The 17,967-nt window shown below is 56.2% G+C and overlaps 2 protein-coding genes across 2 annotated transcripts; one reads left to right on the forward strand and one right to left on the reverse strand.

The window, feature by feature from the left end:
- Positions 1–7,686: 7,686 nt before the first annotated feature.
- NDUFV1 (NADH:ubiquinone oxidoreductase core subunit V1) lies at positions 7,687–13,420 on the forward strand. Its single transcript, XM_030332856.2, has 10 exons — positions 7,687–7,866; positions 8,949–9,031; positions 9,104–9,274; positions 10,251–10,434; positions 11,266–11,455; positions 11,857–12,069; positions 12,241–12,407; positions 12,702–12,783; positions 13,012–13,157; positions 13,261–13,420. Exons 1-10 carry the CDS (start codon positions 7,795–7,797, stop codon positions 13,345–13,347), a joined length of 1,395 nt encoding a protein of 464 aa, XP_030188716.1. The 5' UTR covers positions 7,687–7,794; the 3' UTR covers positions 13,348–13,420.
- A 347-nt stretch (positions 13,421–13,767) lies between these two features.
- Positions 13,768–17,730, reverse strand: LOC115526074 (double C2-like domain-containing protein gamma). The gene is made up of 11 exons (XM_030333540.1): positions 17,616–17,730; positions 17,113–17,498; positions 16,861–16,940; positions 16,713–16,784; positions 16,388–16,497; positions 16,158–16,293; positions 15,997–16,050; positions 14,657–14,808; positions 14,481–14,562; positions 14,210–14,306; positions 13,768–14,109 (listed from the first exon to the last, which is right to left on the reverse strand). The coding sequence occupies exons 2-11, from the start codon at positions 17,360–17,362 to the stop codon at positions 13,979–13,981; spliced, it is 1,164 nt and encodes a 387-aa protein (XP_030189400.1). The 5' UTR covers positions 17,363–17,498; positions 17,616–17,730; the 3' UTR covers positions 13,768–13,978.
- Between the last annotated feature and the right edge of the window lie 237 nt (positions 17,731–17,967).

A 17,967-nucleotide genomic window follows, 5' to 3' on the forward strand; every position in this document is an offset into this window, starting at 1 on the left:
CACCCCTATAAGTCTCTCTTAAGATGTCTCATGTCAAAGAAGAAATCAAAACCAAAATTGCAAAACTTCTAGCAAACTGTGATAAAGCACCATATTTCAGAGACACTGGTTGGCTCATCTCGATTCTGCTAGCTTTATAATTAGTCTTGCTGTCTGGTAGGGAAGCTTCCCCCCAGCCTTGTTCTCCTAACCTGGCCTGACCATTCCTGACCCTGCGTTCTTCTATATAGATTTTAGCATCCGTTTTCCCAGTTCCACGAAAAACTTTGACGGGATTTTGATTGGAATTCAAATGTTTTTATAGATTAATTTGGAGAGACATGACATCTTCATGATATCAAGTCCCCCCCCACCCATCTGGTAAAGCCCCCTGAGCAGCAGGGGTGCTCGCTGGAGGCAAACGTGTGGGATTCACGAAGAAGGAAGAAAAACCATAAATACTGGCTATGGTGTCACGACCTGTTGCAGCAACAGGGCTCCCCCGCCACAGGTCCTTTGTGGCCGAGAGTTTTGTGTATCGGGAGGAAAAACGTGTAACAGAAGATGAACAGTTCAACCTGTCTCCAATAATAAATGTCCAGCGGTTTTTTTTTTTTTTCTCTTTTTGCTGATGAACAAGATAGAGCATTTCTAAAAACCGAACCCTTGAGGGATGGGGAGGACGAGTCTCATGTTTCTAAAAGCTTGGGATTGGTTGAGCGGTGTGTGAACTCTTCCTGGTGTCTGTCACCCCAAATAGCCATCAAGGGCTACACTGGGCAGAGCAGGGACAAAAGCTTTTGTGCGAGGGGACAAAGGGGCTGTAGGCAGGACTCCAAGGGATGATGTGGAGTGGGCAAACGACCAACATGGAGATGTTCCAGACTCCTAGACCTTATGTGCTGGGCATCTGACTGTGGGTGTGCTGCGAGGGAGGGGCGGGGAGGGGTGGGCTTGTACTGGTGCTTGGGACCTGTGCCCAACTGAGAGCTGACGGGTCCCCCACGGGGGAGACCACAGTGTCCAGTGCTTCAGAACCAGCAGAAGCCAAAGAGGGGCCCTGACACACTGGCAGGCTGACAGGGAGTGGCTCTCGCTCACGTCAGGACTAGAGTCTACAGGGTATGCGAGGCATCCTACGCTGGGGCGCAGGGAGGGAGACCCGTGTTAGACGCGTCGTCAATTGTGCTGCTTGCCTCAAATGCACTGACCTGGTCCTGTGTGTACCCCCCTGGCCATGACCGATCGACTTTACTTTCTAAAGTTTAAGTGAATGGGAAAAAAATAGGAAGGTAGCCAATTCAAGGTAGCAGACTACAACCAGAAATCCATTGTGTCCTTCTCAAACGCATTAAAATCAGAGAAGAAAAAAAATGTTAATAGTTGAATGCCACACGGATACGAAAAGGGAATTCTGTGTAGGCTTGAAGTAAACCTCTGAAGGAAAAGCAACAAAAACAACAAATGAACAAGAAGAAGCCTGTAGTCTAGCGGGCGGGGGGGGGGGGGGGGGCGGCGCTGAAGGCTTGTATCTCAGCCAGGAATACAGCAGGCTGAACGCACAGGGCTTGGGGCCAGGTCCTCAGTCTGTACTCAGCCCTGGAGAACAAAGCTTAGAGGTCCCCATGACTGAGGCCAGGTCTCCACTGGCAGCACAAAGCAGGGGACCCGTAACGCCAGGTCACAAATGGGGCCAACCCAGAAAACAGAAGGACAGAATTTGGGAGGGAGGCATGCACAGAGGGAGGCAGTATACTCTGTTTTTGTTTTAGTTTCATACTCAGCAGGAGGATAGACTCTTAATTAGCATTTCCTGAAAAAGAAATTTATGTATGACTGTTAGAAATGCAAGGGGAACTGCTAAAAATAGAAACAAAATGCGTAACTTCCAAAACAAGAGTGGAGAAGGAAATGGCACAAAGAAAACACAGTTAATTCAGCAGAAAACCAAAAAAGAGAGGGAAAAAGAAACAAAGAGAAAGAATGCTAAGTAGAAAACACAATATAATATTGTAATACCAATAAACGTAAATGGGTCAAACTTTTTAAAAGGCAGAGGCTAATTGGGTTAAAATAAAACAAAATGAAATTTAATTAGATGTTTTTAAAAAATGTTTATTTTTTTTTTTAATTTTTTTTTTCAACGTTTATTTATTTTTGGGACAGAGAGAGACAGAGCATGAACGGGGGAGGGGCAGAGAGAGAGGGAGACACAGAATCGGAAACAGGCTCCAGGCTCTGAGCCGTCGGCACAGAGCCCGACGCGGGGCTCGAACTCACGGACCGCGAGATCGTGACCTGGCTGAAGTCGGACGCTTAACCGACTGCGCCACCCAGGCGCCCCTAAAAAATGTTTATTTTTGAGAGAGAGAGAGAGAGAGAGAGCTAGCAGAGGAGGGGCAGAAAAAGAGGGAGACACAGAATCTGAAGCAGGCTCCAGGCTCTGAGCTGTCAGCACAGAGTCTGACAGGGGACTTGAACCCATGAACTGCAAGATCATGACCTGAGCCAAAGTCGGACACTTAACTAACTGAGCCACCCAGGTGCCCCGAAAGTGATCCACTTTTAAGAGAACTGGACAAGATTTCCTGGAGGAAATGTAACTATAGGCCACCCTCCTTTATGAGCACTGATGTGAAACCCGAGCCAGCATTACAGTGAAAGAACAGAACGCATGACCAAAAGGTTTGTCCCTGGAATAATAAAAGCACGAGAACAGCAGACACACAGCTCTATGTAAGGTTTTATGGAGATTAAAACATGTAACCATGCAATGATACTATGAGGTACAGAGATGTCAAGGCACTTGCCCAAGGCCACACAGCTTAGGCAGGAGAGCCCAAGATTTAATCCCAAGTGGCTACAATCTGTTCTAGCTGCCTCACTCCACCACACCTTTAGGTCAAACATAGTTTAACAGATTAGAAAAAGGATTGATGTAATGCAGAAGGAAGAAAAACAATATAACATCTGAGATGTAGAAGTATTCAATGAAACCGAGCACCCCATTCATGCATGATAAAACTGGGCCTTGCAAGGGAGTTTCCTTAATATGCTCAAGGACTCCACCAAAGGCCTTGGCAAACCTCCTACTTACAGGGTGCCATGACAATTGTCACACTTAGGCGCTGTCTCAAGATAAATAGGCCAGAGTCCTCTGGATGTTTTTCCCTTCCTGCCTGATGGGAGGGCAGCCCATTTCCAAGGTGCCCCTGGGCAACAAACCAAGCCACGCCCAGATCTGGGAGGGCAACTCAAATTTTATTGCCTGGTCATTCTAGACCCTTAGTGTGTTAGCAAGCTACTTGCAGGTTAAAGGTCATTCCTCTGCCTGCAGCAGAAAGACCCCTTCCATTGTTTGGAGAAGAAGACATTCTAAGTAGAAGGCAATACAAATATCAGAGAAAAGCCTGGGCAGATACTCTTGTGAAGGTTTTGAGCCTCCAGCTTTATCTGAGACTTTTTTTTTTTAAAGCTTATTTATTTTATTTTAAGAGCAAGAGTGAGGGCGGAGAGAGCACAAGCCAGGGAGGGGCAGAGAGAGGGAGAGAGAGAGAAACCCAAGCAGGCTCCGCATTGTCAGCACGGAACCCGATATGGGGCTTGAACTCACCGACCGTGAGATCACGACCTGAGCCGAAATCGAGTCGGACACTTAGCCGACTGAGCCACCCAGGCGACCCCGGACAAACTTTTATATAACAGGAGAGTCCATTAAGGGGTCCAGATCAGCACTAATCAGGCAAATTGATGGTGCTCTATTCACACCAATGAGAAAATGTTATTAAAACAGAGGTCACAAAACGTAAAAGTACAAGACATCACATAAAATTCCTATGTTAAAAAACGTGCACCGTTTTTAAAGAAAAAGTGCCACATGTTTAGCAAGGAACCTACAAGATCTGAAAAAATGAGGAGGGACCTCACACTCCTGGGTGGGGAGACTCAGTATTGTAAGGATGGGGATCTTGTCCAAATTAATCTATAATCCAGGGCATTTAGTTAAACGTTCTTCGGGCATTTGCTGTGTGTCAGGCACTGCTCATTTGCTGTTCTCCATTCCAACAGATGCTCCTTGAGGGCACAGCTTCTCCTAATTTCCCTTTAGGGGAAACTGAGGCACGGGTCATAAAATCACACAGGTAGTAAGTGGCGAAAGCAGGATTTTGAATCCAGGTCCTTAACCTTGAAGCTCTGGTGTTACCTGTAGGTAATCGTGTTTCTAAACCTATTTGTATCCATATGGATTAAGCTCAAAAACATAGCGTCTTGAATGCAAAAAAGCAAGGTGAAAACCTGTGATATAGCAAGATTCATGACTACATGTACGAAAGCACGAAACACTCGTATTATTCCTGTAGGTAAATGCATGTACAAGTAAAGGCATTTTTTTTTTAATTTTTCTTTTTTTACATTTTATTTATTTTTGAGAGAGAGAGAGAGACAGAGCACAAGTGGGGGAGGGGCCGAGAGAGAGGGAGACACAGAATCTGAAGCAGGCTCCAGGCTCCGAGCTGTCAGCACAGAGCCCGATGCGGGGCTTGAACCCATGAACCGTGAGATCATGACCTGAGCCGAAGTCAGTTGCTTAACTGACTGAGCCACCCAGGCGCCCCAAGGTATTTTTTTTCTTTAAAGGATTGGAAGATATTGGACTCAAGCATTTAGCTCTGGGGCGGAAGGACTTTTGTGGGTTTTTTTTTTTTTTCCTGTTAAGGTCTACATTTTTAAGGATCAAATGCTTGTGAAGTGTTTTCAAATCACCTAGAAAACAGAGTGGGAACAAATAAGGAAACACGATAGTGGGTTTTAAGTCAGGGTGGTGAAAACATATTAGTCCTTTCTTTTTGCTTTTCCATCTTAAATTCCTAACAGGAAAGACATTGATTTTTTTTTTTCATTTTCTAATTACAAAACTGGATTACAATATGGAGTAAGCACCTCCCTTGAGAAGCTCTGTGCTGTGGGGTGGAGAAGAGAGAAGATCTGATCGTGCCGTTGTCACAAAGGACCTGTGGCAAGGTTACTAGAGATGTTGGGAGGCGACATTCAAAGGGCTCATCAGGAGGAGAACGGAAGGAAGACGGATCCTCTGGTGGAAATCAGAGAGATCCTCTGCGTGGGGAGAGCCATCTGAGCTGGAGACGGAGAAGTCAGCACCTGATCTTGAATGCCAGGCCAGGAGGCTTGGGCTTTGTCCTGAGGACACTGGGGAACCACCCCTCGGTGGTCTCAGGGCAAAGGAGAGACAACACGGATCTGAGGTTCAATCCCACTCACCCCGTGGTGCAGAGAAGGAATCGGAGGGGTCGAGATGGGAGGCTGGGAGACCTCAAGGAAGCTTTGCAAAATTCCGGCTAAAAGCGAACCCCGGTCATGGCCATGGGATGGGCAGGAGGGCACAGGAACAAGGAGCATTTGGAAGGCAAAGTTAGCCCAACACAGCAATGGCTTCTGGTTTGGAGGCTGGTTGGGGAGGCAGATGCGAGAAAGTGGCATAGGACGGGACAGGTGCGGAGGGAGAGGGGACGGCCGGGGCCTGGGATGCCTCAGAGGAGGGCTCTCTGGGAGGTGACACTGAGGGGAGCCTGGCAAGTAGGTGCTCTGGATGGGTGGGGACTGAGTGGGGGATCTCAGGTCAGGAACCCTCAGGCTGAGTTCTAGCAGCTGTGCTGCCCGGGGCAGGCCACTCTGCGTGGCTAATACATTCTGTCCTCTTTTGAAAACAGGGGTTCATCATTCCTATTCTCTGGGTTGTGGGAGGATTAAGGAGATAACACATGGCAAGTGCTTGGCACAGAGCCTGGTGCTGGATGAACAGGAGACCCTGCTCCTCACTCTCAGTTTCTCATCATCCCATGCCCCACCATCTCCCGTCCACGGCATCCCCAGGCGGCCTTCTCCCCGTGGCCTTGTGTTCCCTTGACCCAGTTAGGGATGAGGAAGGAATCCACCCTCTGGCTCCATCCTGCCCCCCTTCTCCTGCCCCATAGGGAGGGATCCATGGACTCAGGTCTCAGAGGCTGGGATTAGCTGTGTAATCCCCAGCTCTGTCTGGGCAATCTCTTTCCCTGCCCAGGAGTGGGGGTCCCCCGGCTGGGAGCCAGGACCGCTGGGCCCTGGGCCTGGTACTGCCCTACCCACCTGTGAGACCTCAGACAAGGTGCTGATGCTTTAGTACCTTTATTGGGAATACCACTGCCATCTTCAATGAAGGTCAAGGTCACACGCGTGTGGTTGTTCTGTGCGTTTGCTGGAGTGGGGGAGGGGGCACTCTGGAAAGGAAGAAAGGCTTTGATTTGATTCCAGCCCTACCACTCGGCACCCTCATGCTCATGGACGAGAGGGAAAACCTGCATGGGCCTCAATTTTTTTCACGTGTAACGTTAACTCTCTCCAAGGCTGCTGTGGGGAGTATCTTTGAAAATAAGGGCAAATGAGGGGCGCCTGGGTGGCTCAGTCAGATGAGCGGCCGACTTTGGCTCAGGTCACGATCTCGCGGTCTGTGAGATCGAGCCCCGCGTCGGGCTCTGTGCTGACAGCTCAGAGCCTGGAGCCTGTTTCCGATTCTGTGTCTCCCTCTCTCTGACCCTCCCCCGTTCATGCTCTGTCTCTCTCTGTCTCAAAAACAAATAAATGTTAAAAAAAAAAATTAAAAAAAAAAAGAAAATAAGGGCAAATGAGTTTCTAAACAGCAGGAGAGATCAGAAGGGATGATAACAGGAAAAGAGAATAGAGGAGCTGGACAGAGCAAAAAGGACATGCTTGTCACAGGACCAGGGCAAGGTCTCAGAGCCAAAGGGTCCCAGAGAACGGATAAAGACAAGAGTTAATCAGGCTTCCGCGACTTCGAGGGGAAGGCAAAGGACACGTGACCTCCTCAGGGCGGAGGAGCACAGCCACATAAACGGCCCTAAAGTCCCAAGAAGAAGGGGTCCTGGGCAGGGTGTGCGTGCCTGATGGGGTCTGGGCCTGATGACCCTGCGGGGGGAGGGGCGGAGTCCTTAAATGCTAGGCCAGGGCGTGACTGTGAAGGCACTTAGGGGCCACCCCAAGATTTTGAGCAGGAGTGCCAAGGCCCGGGCTCTACTGACGGGCTGAGGAAGGAATGGCTGCGCGAGCTTAGCAGCGCCGGCAAGAGGACGTGCCACTCACCGGCCCATCTTCACCATTTCCACTCTCTCGGTCTCACCCCAACCTAAGACCTCCACCAACAATCCCCTGCCTGGCTCCGGAGCTGTCCCTGCTCTCTGCCGCTAATAAGCAATACTTCCCTGAGCCCAGGGGTGCCCAGAGTGGGGTCGGGGAGAGATCATCAGGCTTGGACTAGGGCAGAATAATTACAACGCGGTCATTAGGGGTCGTCGGGCTGCAACCTGCCTGATTTCTCCTCCTCCCGCCATACACCCAGACATACAAGTGCACACTAAATGCAGAACCTGTAGAAAGTGGGAAACACCAGAACCCAGCAAACGGTGACACGCGACGTTTGGTTACTTAGGGTTTGAAAGTCTCGAGTCCGGAGGCGAATGCGAACAATCGGAGCAGAGGAGCACGAGAGTAAGCGCCACCCGCACCGGTGGAAAGGTGGGCTTCGAGGCCCACGGGACTACATCTCCCAGCAGCCTCTCCGCCCTCCTGCGAGGGAGGGCGGCCGAGGGCGGGGCGAGAGCGGCGCAGGGGACCTTGGGCGCGCAGCCCGGGCCAGGGCGCGTGACGTTTTTCCTGTGCGCCGCCCAGCGCCTCGGTCGCGCCGGTTCTTCAGGCTCGGAACCGTGAAGGTGACAGTGGGAGGTGACTGAGCCGTCTCCCGCGATGCTGGCGGCACGGCGGCTGCTCAGCGGGTCGCTCCCTGCGCGGGTGTCTGTGCGTTTCAGCGGCGACACGGTGAGGCCCGGCCTGGCTCGGGCCAAGGGTGTCTGCGGGCCGGGTCTCTCTGTGCAGCGCCTCTGCGCCGGCCGTCCCTTGGGTCTGTAGTGCCTTCTAGAGAACCCTCCTCATTTCCCCAGCCCGACAGGAAGGTTGCCGCTCCGGCCTGGATGTAGAAGGGAACCGGCCCCAGTGGGAGGCTGACTCCCCCAGCCCTCCGGTTCCTTGGCTTGTCTTAGTTAACAACTGGGCGACATAGCGGGAAATTTTGCAGGTGGCGAAGCATCCCTGTCTCTTTGTTTCCGTGCCCGAGCTTTGTAGAGCTTGAAGGTGCCTCTGCCCCATTTTACAGATGCAGAAAACCTTTGGAGCGGATGTGCGTCTCCTGACGCCCCATCTAGCGCTCTGCTCCTTGTAGTGCCTTTTAGGGGGTTGGGAGTCTGGAAGCCTGGTACCCTTAGCTCTCAGCTGAGGTGCTGACCACTGGGTCATGTGGAATCCCAGACCCCGCCTTTCATCACTTTTATCCCAAGTGGGTCTCCCATCAGCTTTGTATCCCAGCCCCGGTGAAATGCTTCTTTTGCATCAGTAAACACATTTTGTTCCCAGCAGAGTTAGTTGTACAAGGCCTTGGTTTGACCAAATTTTGGGCCAGCAGGACAGCCGGGCAAATGAATGGACACTTCACACCGGGCTCAGGGAGTTCATATGGCGCTGTGGTTCAGGTGTGGGCTTTGACCACCCGCACATCTGAGTTCAGATCCCAGCAGCTTTTGGTTGTGTGCCCTTCCATAAGTGCTGTTTGTTCTTGGCCTCCGTTTCCTCCCTTGTCAAATGGAGGAAATCATTCTTGTCTCGGGGTTATGAGGCCGAAATGGGGTTTGGGTTGGAAAGTGCTTAGCCTGATGCCTGCTAAGCATCAGTGCTCACTAAAGTGATGGTGGTAGCTGTGATGCCACGAAGGGTTCTGAGGCGTAGGCCCTTACCCTGTCTTCAGCCCAGCCCCGTCTAATCACGGGGACCCGAGAATCTGTAACATCTGGCCTGGCCCTTTGTGACCGCAGAACTGGGTCGGGCCTCCTGACCCTTTGTGTCCTCAGACAGCACCCAAGAAAACCTCATTTGGCTCGCTGAAAGACGAAGACCGGATCTTCACCAACCTGTATGGCCGCCATGACTGGAGGTGAGATGCTGCCCTTAGCTCGGTGGTCCTGGAGCAGAGCCTCGCCTTCAATGTCTTCCCCACTCTGTCCAGGCTGAAAGGTGCTCAGAGCCGAGGTGACTGGTACAAGACAAAGGAGATCTTGCTGAAGGGGCCTGACTGGATCCTGGGTGAGGTCAAGACATCCGGCTTGCGGGGCCGTGGCGGTGCTGGCTTCCCCACTGGCCTCAAATGGAGCTTCATGAATAAGCCCTCAGATGGCAGGTGTGTGTAGGGAGGTAGAGATGGGGTTGCAGGAGAAACCTTGGGGGTGGCTGTGGCTTACCCGGGCCTTGAGGCTGTTTCCTTGGAAACTAAGAGTGAAGGAAACATCACCAGAGCTTAAGTAGGTGGGACTCTGTTCTCTCCGGGCTTCCTCGGGGGAGACTTGAGGGGTATCAGAATCAACACAAGATTTTTTTTTTTTTTTTAATTAATTTTTTTTTTTTCCAACGTTTATTTATTTTTGGGACAGAGAGAGACAGAGCATGAACGGGGGAGGGGCGGAGAGAGAGGGAGACACAGAATCGGAAACAGGCTCCAGGCTCTGAGCCATCAGCCCAGAGCCCGACGCGGGGCTCAAACTCACGGACCGCGAGATCGTGACCTGGCTGAAGTCGGACGCTTAACCGACTGCACCACCCAGGCGCCCCTCAACACAAGATTTTGACTTAAGCAGACTCATTGGTCAATTCTGTCTTCTAATTATGTAGCCTTGGGCAGTCTCCTGGTTTCTTTGAACCTCAGTTTTCTTTTTTGTAAGTGGACGTTACATTGTGCAGGGATTAAAGAGGGTGTTCACAAAGCTTTTGCCCCTCACATTGGTCAGCACATAGAAAGCAAATGATAAATGTCAGCTATTTCACCTCCTTTTGGCCCCAGAGGTATGGCAGAGGTTCAGGAAGGTTCTTTGTGACCAAGAGCAGAATTTGGGCTCTTAGGAAAGCACAAGGAGACGTTTGGACTGAGCAGAACAAAGACCTTTCCTGTGGTCTTAGCCACCCAAAGGCGTAATAGGCAGTGAGCTCGATGTCATTGACTGTGAGCCAGCAGAGCCGCTAGGAATGTGTTGGGAGAACAGGGAGGGATTGGCTCTCGGAGGAGACATCTTTGAGGCTTCCTTGGGCGGAGTGGGGTGGCATGTAGCTGAAGGCCCAGCCCTGGTGGCCCAGTGGCCTTACGGATCTGCTGGAACCTACAGGCCCAAGTATCTAGTCGTGAACGCAGATGAAGGGGAGCCGGGCACCTGCAAGGACCGGGAGATCATTCGCCACGATCCCCACAAGCTGGTGGAAGGCTGCCTAGTTGGGGGCCGGGCCATGGGCGCCCGTGCTGCCTACATCTACATCCGAGGGGAATTCTACAACGAGGCCTCCAATCTGCAGGTGGGAAAGGGGAGGAGCCTCAACAGAGGAGAGGGTGCGCTCACATGCTTGCTTCCTGGCATGGTTCTTAGATTGTAGCCCCTGATCTGTCTGGGCTCGACCCGGAAGAGTAGTTACCCCTGCTGCATGCATTGTTAATGGAACGTGGCCCCCAGAGCCTCCTCTGGGCTCTCTGGACATGTTCCGAAGCCTCAACTCGGGAGGCTTTCCGGGCTCTCTGATTCCTGGGGCAGGGGTGGGCTTACAGGCATTTTTCCTGCAGAAGGGCCAAGGGGTCATTTCAGCGGTTCTCAGCTCAGTGATGCCTGTAGTGACTGGTCCAAGGCCAGAGTCTCACACCTTTCTGTGAGGCTCCTGTACGGCAGCGACGAGGGAAACGGAAACAGCACCTGGGACGGCATGGCACATCGTAGCTTTGTGTATAAGTGTTACTACTATGTATTTAAAAACAAACCCCTAGGGTCTTTTCCTTTCCTGCAGAAGTAGGACTTGTTCATTGTAAAGATAGGAAACTGTACACGTACACAACACGCAGAAAAACTGCCCACAGATCCACCACCTGTAGGAAAGTGCTTATGAAAATTTTCATTATTCCCTTAGTCTTTTTTCTAAAAATGCATATAGGTGAAGAATTTGTTAAGTGTTGTTATTACAAAAGTAGCATAAACGTTGTAAAAATCCCACCCCTCTCCCAGAGCATCCTCTGGTTATGTCCAAAGGGAGCTTTATCCCTGGGTTTTGGTGAACATGGGCTCAGTGGGCCTGTACCCCTCCCCAGCACACAGTGTTCCCAGGCTGGGGGGATGGTACCCTCACGCTTCTGTCCCACAGGTGGCCATCCGAGAGGCCTACGAGGCTGGTCTGATTGGCAAGAACGCCTGTGGCTCCGGCTACGATTTTGATGTGTTTGTTGTGCGTGGGGCCGGGGCCTACATCTGTGGGGAGGAGACGGCGCTCATTGAGTCCATCGAGGGCAAACAGGGCAAGCCCCGCCTGAAGCCGCCCTTCCCTGCTGATGTGGGTGAGACCCGGCCCGGTCCTGGGCCTTGTGCTGCATCCTGTGGAATCTCATCTGGCTTCAGGTCCCCATTGGTCATTCTTAGGGGATTTCTGAGTTCCTTCTGGACTGGGGGCCAGACACAGAGTAGGGTGGGTGACAACATAGAGGTTCCATCTGTAGTCCCTCACCCCGTCCCAGTCCCCAGGTCCTCTCTAGCCCCCCCAGGGACTAAGAGTAGAGGGGTGAAAAGGCAATGCAGTGCCTGCTAGAGTTTGGGGTCCAGAGGGGGATGGGAATGACCAAAGGGTGAAGGGGGGCTGTGCCACAGAGCAGGACCCTGGGACAGACCCCGCTGCTGGGAAACCTGATCTACCCTGTCCCCACCCTCTGGCAGCCACTGGTCTCATCCCATTCCTTTACAGGAGTGTTCGGCTGCCCCACAACCGTGGCCAACGTGGAGACGGTGGCTGTGTCCCCCACCATCTGCCGTCGTGGGGGTGCGTGGTTTGCCAGCTTTGGTCGTGAGCGCAACTCGGGCACCAAACTGTTCAATATCTCTGGCCACGTCAACCACCCTTGTACTGTGGAGGAGGAGATGTCTGTACCGCTGAAGGAACTGATCGAAAAGCATGCGGGTGAGCCAAGGGGCCAACCGGGGCCGGAGTGGGGCAGGATGTCCGTGAAGAGAGCCAGGGTGGGAGGCCGCGCTGGGCGGGGGCCGACAGAGGGCCTGGGCTCAGGACTACTCAGGTGTGGCGGTCCCAGCCCTGACCGTCCATCCTTTTGGGGATGGACCGGGGCCCCAGGGGGTGTCACAGGTGGCTGGGACAACCTCCTTGCTGTGATCCCCGGCGGCTCATCCACACCACTGATCCCCAAGTCCGTGTGTGAGACGGTGCTGATGGACTTTGACGCGCTGGTGCAGGCGCAGACGGGCCTGGGCACGGCTGCTGTGATTGTCATGGACCGCTCGGTAAGGGCTGCCCACGCTCCCCACCCAGTCCCTGCCTCGTGTCCACCCGGTCAGTACTCCTCCCTGGATCCCAGCTCTTGGATCCCAGTTCATGTGACCTGAGATACAGTCAGGTGGGAGAGAATTCCCCTGGAGAGAATGCCTAGAGAGGGGTCTGGGCAGTGCCGGATGCCCAGGGACAGTGGAGGAGGTGGCCAGAATGCTGCTGGAATTGGGGTGGGGGGACGGGGCGCTGCTCTGGGCGGGCTGAGGCTCTGGCCCCGGGTGACTCCTCACTGTCTCTTGTCACCCCAGACGGATATCGTGAAAGCTATCGCCCGCCTTATTGAGTTCTACAAGCACGAGAGCTGTGGCCAGTGCACCCCATGCCGCGAGGGTACGCACCCTGGGCGGGGCGGGGGCTTCCTCTGAGGCTCACCCTAGGCCTGGGTCAGGCGCAGGACGGAGGTCGGGTGGGCTCCGGACACTCAGTGTGCGGCTGCTGCTTCCTGGCCGGCTCCGGCCTCTCCCGGCCCCACCCTCTCTGTGGCCTGCACCCCTCGAGGGCCACAGGGGTGCACCCTGGCTGGCGTCATTGGGCCCTCTCTTGCTGCCACGGCTGCAGGTGTGGACTGGATGAACAAGGTGATGGCCCGCTTCGTGAAGGGGGATGCCCGGCCGGCCGAGATCGACTCCCTCTGGGAGATCAGCAAGCAGATAGAGGGCCATACCATCTGCGCCCTGGGTGATGGAGCCGCCTGGCCCGTGCAGGTACTCCCTGCCCTGCCGCGGGGCACTCGGGTGGGGGTGCCGAGAGCCTAGGGCGTTGGGATTTTCAGCTCCGCTTCACACGGTGCCCCCTCCCCTCCCCCAGGGCCTGATCCGCCACTTCCGGCCAGAGCTCGAGGAGCGGATGCAGAGGTTCGCCCGGCAGCACCAGGCCAGGCAAGCTGCCTCCTGATCCCGCTGCCCTGGGCTGACGTCTGTCTGTCCAGATGGCTGGACAATAAAGCGGGTGCTGCCCGGTCTCCTGCTGCGTCTTTTCCGTGGTCTCTCTCGTCGCTCTGCCACTGCGGCCCGTTACTCGGGGAGGTCTGTGTCCCAGAGGGGGAGGCTTCCCATACGCCACGTGGGTCTCTTGTGGGGAGGGGGGATAGGTCAGCTCAAGGTCATGTCATGAACCCACAGCTTGGCTTCCGGTGGGTCAGTCTGCCCTAGACCATCCCGAGCGCCCATCCCTCGGTGCAGATAGCAGGGGCGGGGGCGGGGCCTTCCCAGTGTGATGAGGGGGAAGCGGCGGCCTGGGGTCCAGCCCTGGGCCTGGCCCTCCGTGGGCATCTGGAGGATGGGAGCAAGAACGGGGCCCAGTCTGCCCGGTGAGGCGACGGGCAGCGAAGGGAACAGGCTCTGTCTGGCCTGGTTTGGAAGTTTATTCTTCATGGTTGGCAGAGGGGTGAACTTGGACGTGGGGGTGAGGGAGCAAACAGTTTGACGTGGGGCTGGGCACGGTGGGTGAGGCAGCTCCAGGTCCTCCCGGCTCTGTGGGTCAGTTTGGGGGAGGGTGGTGAGCGGGGCCGGGCCGGGTACCCCTTCTAGTCGCTGAGCTGGGGGGGCGCACCGTCCAGCGGGTGCCACAGCTCCAGTCGGCAGTCACTGCGGCCCAGGCACTCGCACCAGTGCCGCTGGCGTTCCCCGCTGGCGTGGCTACTCAGCCGCACCCCGCCTGGGTCGGGGAGCAGAAATCAGGAGCCACGTCGGAACCCGCTGCCCCCCTCCCACCGCCCCCCGCCCCCGCCAGCCCGCTCCCCTGCATTCTCACTCACCAATGAAGTCGTCAGCTGTGCCCAGGTCATAGTCCCATACAGACACTAGCAGTGTCTTCTGGGCCAGCTCCTCCCTTGGGCCTGCATAAAAGAATTCCTGCAGGGGAGGGGGCAGAAATGTAGGAAGGGGCGCGCCTCGGGTCCTTTACAGGTTCAGAAACAGGCTCAGGCAGGTGAGGTCAGGTGGGACCTGCGCTTTCTGACTGAGGCAGAACGCTGACCTTCCCCGCCCCGGGGCAGCCGGGACCGCCTCCACCGGACCCCGGCCTACCTCATTGAACTCGGGGTTCAGGGTCTTTTTCCGAACACTGGTCTTGTATTTACGTCTCTTCCCCACGTTTGGATGCAGGAAACTGGTTGGGAAGGATGGGGTCAGGTTAGGGATGGCCCTGGAGAGGGGCTCCGGGGAGCCCCCACGGCCCACCTACCTGTCCCCCCTTCACTCACAGGCGGACGAAGGGGTCCGAATAGCCATTGGCATCCATGGGGGCAAGGTGGGCACAGCGCAGGACACCCACCAGCAAGCCGCCCTGCCGGGAGCTGTAGCACAGTGACAGCAGGATGCGCCCGCGTTCGTCCCCTGCTGCCTCCGTCTCCTCCTGCGGGGTAGGCTGTGGTCAGCCAACTGCAGCCCAGAGCCCGCCCACCCACCGGTGTTAGCCCGGATGTGACAACTCGAGCTGACTGCAAAGCAATCGAGGACCAACAACTTCATGTCATGAGTTTCCCAAAACAGTCACTGGCCCCGTGCCCTGGAAGGGAACTTTCCGGTCAGCTGTAGCCTCCAGGGCCTGAGAAGGGGAGGGGCTTGCTCAGGCCACGTGACTGGTGAGCACAGTGCGTCTTCGTCACGGAGGGGAAGGGTGCTGGTGTCTGAAGGCCACAAACACGCGAGGAGCTTCCCGAGTGGCGTCTCACTAAGCGCCCATCACCACCCTCCCCCTGTGTCACAGAAGCAGCTCCGAGAGGCTGTGCTCCTCTACCCGATGACATACAGGTCACTAAAGCTACGAAAACCACCCTTTTCACCCCGCACCACCCAGGGGACCAGATTCTGAATGTCCCTTGCCACCCTCAGCCCCTGGTGCTTGCAAAGGGCTTGGGAGGATGTTCAGGAAGAACGCGCTTCTCCCATACCTCACGGAGGATTCCGTTTACAGAAAGCCCAGCCACCTTTCTCACCGGCTCCTCAGTAAGGGAGGGTTCGATGAGCACCTGCCATGCGCAGCGGTGCGGCCGCGTGTGGGGTCTGGGACAGGAAGTGCCCGTCTCGGGGTGCCTGCCCCACCTGGGTAGGACTTGCCAGCCTGGCCTTGGCTAAGTGGCAGGCGCGGCAACTTGTGGCTCCACCAGGGGGCAGGGCAGTAGCATGAGGTCCTTCCATCCGCGGGGAGCGGAGCCGGAGGTCTTTGGTCATTGGCGTGGGGCCCCCTGCAAGCACCTCTGCCTGCTGACAAGAGCTTATCCAGGGCTACAAGCCCCAGGAGTGGCGTCCACAATGCCCTATCCTGCTGTCCATTCTCTCCTGGACCTTGACCTGCCCTCCCAACTTGGGCTATGGGTGGATCCCATCAGTTTCAGCCTCTGCTTCAAGCCGGGCTTTATCTCTGCCCCCTGAGGGCCTTGATTGTCCCAGTGCCCAATAGCTGCTCTGGGCTGCCTTGGTGGAGAGGGGTGGGAGGGGGGGGGGGAGTCACACCCCTGCCCAGCCACCGGGGCCTGGCTGTTCCCTAGGGCTATGGGGCCTAGGGCCTCCCATCCCTGCTTGGTCCCACCGTCCTACCCACCTCCTCATACAGGCACATGCCACGGGCCGTGTCCAGACTCTCGGGCCTCTTGGTCTGAAAGAGCAGAGAGCTTGGTCACCTTGGCCAGACACCGCCCAGGGTCTCCCTCCTTGTCCCCTTTCCAGCTGATCCCCACCCCAATCTGTGTCAGCCCCACTCACCAGCTTCCGCTTCTCCAGACACACATCGAAGCTCCTGGCTCGGTTGGGCACCAGCTTCCTCAGGGGCACCCGCAGCTCCCCCAGGGGAGGCGCCCCCCGCCGTCGCCGCAGCCGCGGGTCCTCACACACACACAGCCTGCGGGCCGCCCGGGTCAAACCCGGCCGAGCAAGCCCCGCCCCCCCCACCTCGGCCCTGCCCCCTCGCAGCCCAGGCCCGGCCCTGTCCTCACCGCAGTGTCTTTCGCCCAGCATCCTGGCGGGTGAAGCCGTGATAGGTGAGCGTCTCCTCCCAGACAGGCCCCCTCGTGCCCCGAACTGTGCGAGTCCGCAGCTGGCTGGCCTAGGGGCCAGGGAGGGGGGATCAGGACCTCCTTGGGCCCCAGGGCCCCACCCTGGCCCACCTGCCTGGTGGGCCCCCAGTTGCACATCCCTACGATGGGGAGCTCCATGCCTGATGTCCAGGCTTTGGGGGGCGGGGCACTGCAGGGCCAGGTGGGTGTTCCAGGCTGGGGTGCGGCCAAAGAGCGTCAGTAGGGGTCTGGGTCTCACCCTCACCTTGCTGGCTCCTGGCAGCAGATTGGCTTTGACATAGGTGTCCACAGAGCCTGAGGCTGGTGGCTTGAGACCCTAAGAAGAGACCACGAATGTGGGGCAGGTCTGTGGCCCAGGCCCTCCGCCCGTAGACCCTTGCCCTCATCCTCACCTTGGCCCGGTGAGCCGTGCAGTGCAGGGCGCTGTTGTCCGCATCAAAAAGAAGCGTGAACTCGAGGGCGCCCAGGGCAGCTAACAGGAGGTGGTAGGCAGGGTCAGCCCCTGCCTTGACCCCCTCCCCACCCCCCAAATGGCACTATGCCTCCCGCCCTGCCCCTCCCTGGTCAGATGCCTGGGAGGCCCCAAACCCTAGCCTGGCTGGGCTGGGCCAGGAGCGTTCCCCTCATCCCCTGTCCCCACTCACTGCTGTCATCTGAGTCTCCCTCTGGCTCTGGATCGGCCCGCTGCCGGGGTGCAGAGCAAATGGCAGGGATCACTGCAGGGTGTGGGTCTGGGGCGCTTAGAGTGTGCTTAGCGAAGGGGTAGAAGTGTGGGAAATAGTCGGAAATGAGGTGGATGGGCCGGATGGGGCCGGGGCTCACGTCGATGGCCATGTGCTCCTGCATGTTCACCCGCTGTGGCCGCCCCCGGCTCCCTGCTGCTGCGCCTGCCATGGGGGCTTGGACGTGGGGGCGGGGACTCAGAGAAGCCCCCACGAACTGGAGACGGGGGGAACGCAGCGGGCCAAGGAGCCAGGGTGAAGAGGCATCCCTGAGGGCATGGGGGGGAATCTTGGGTGGCAGCCAGGACCTGAGGACAGAAGGACAGAATGCAGGGTCCAAGTAGGTGGGGTGGGGGAGAAGTGGGGGGCTCTGGCCCGAAGGAGGACGCCTGTGGGCTGGCAGTCGGGCCGGCTGGGCTACTCACCGCTCCGTGAGCTCGTCCACTTGGTTTGGTTCGCTGAGTATAAGCCAGACTGCGATGACCCTCGAGCAGGACGGTGAGCAAAGAGCCTCCCAGAAGCGGTGAGGGAGGGGGAAGGGGCGGGGTCAGAGCCCATCTCCTAGGCTCAGGAGGCTGGCACTTCTCTGCCCTCAACCCCAGGGGTCCCTTGGGGCTCAGCCTCCCTCCTTCCTTATTCCCCCTTCACACCATGAGTTATTTTTACCACCGTCATGCGCCCTGCTCTCATCTGAGGAGTCTGGAGGGCCAGAGGCGACACAGGGGGTGTGAAGTGGGAGGGGCAATGGGAGGGGCTTGTGAAGGAAGGGATAGCTGA

The sequence above is a fragment of the Lynx canadensis genome, chromosome D1 (genome assembly GCF_007474595.2).
Source record: "Lynx canadensis isolate LIC74 chromosome D1, mLynCan4.pri.v2, whole genome shotgun sequence".
NCBI classification, from domain to species: domain Eukaryota; kingdom Metazoa; phylum Chordata; class Mammalia; order Carnivora; family Felidae; genus Lynx; species Lynx canadensis.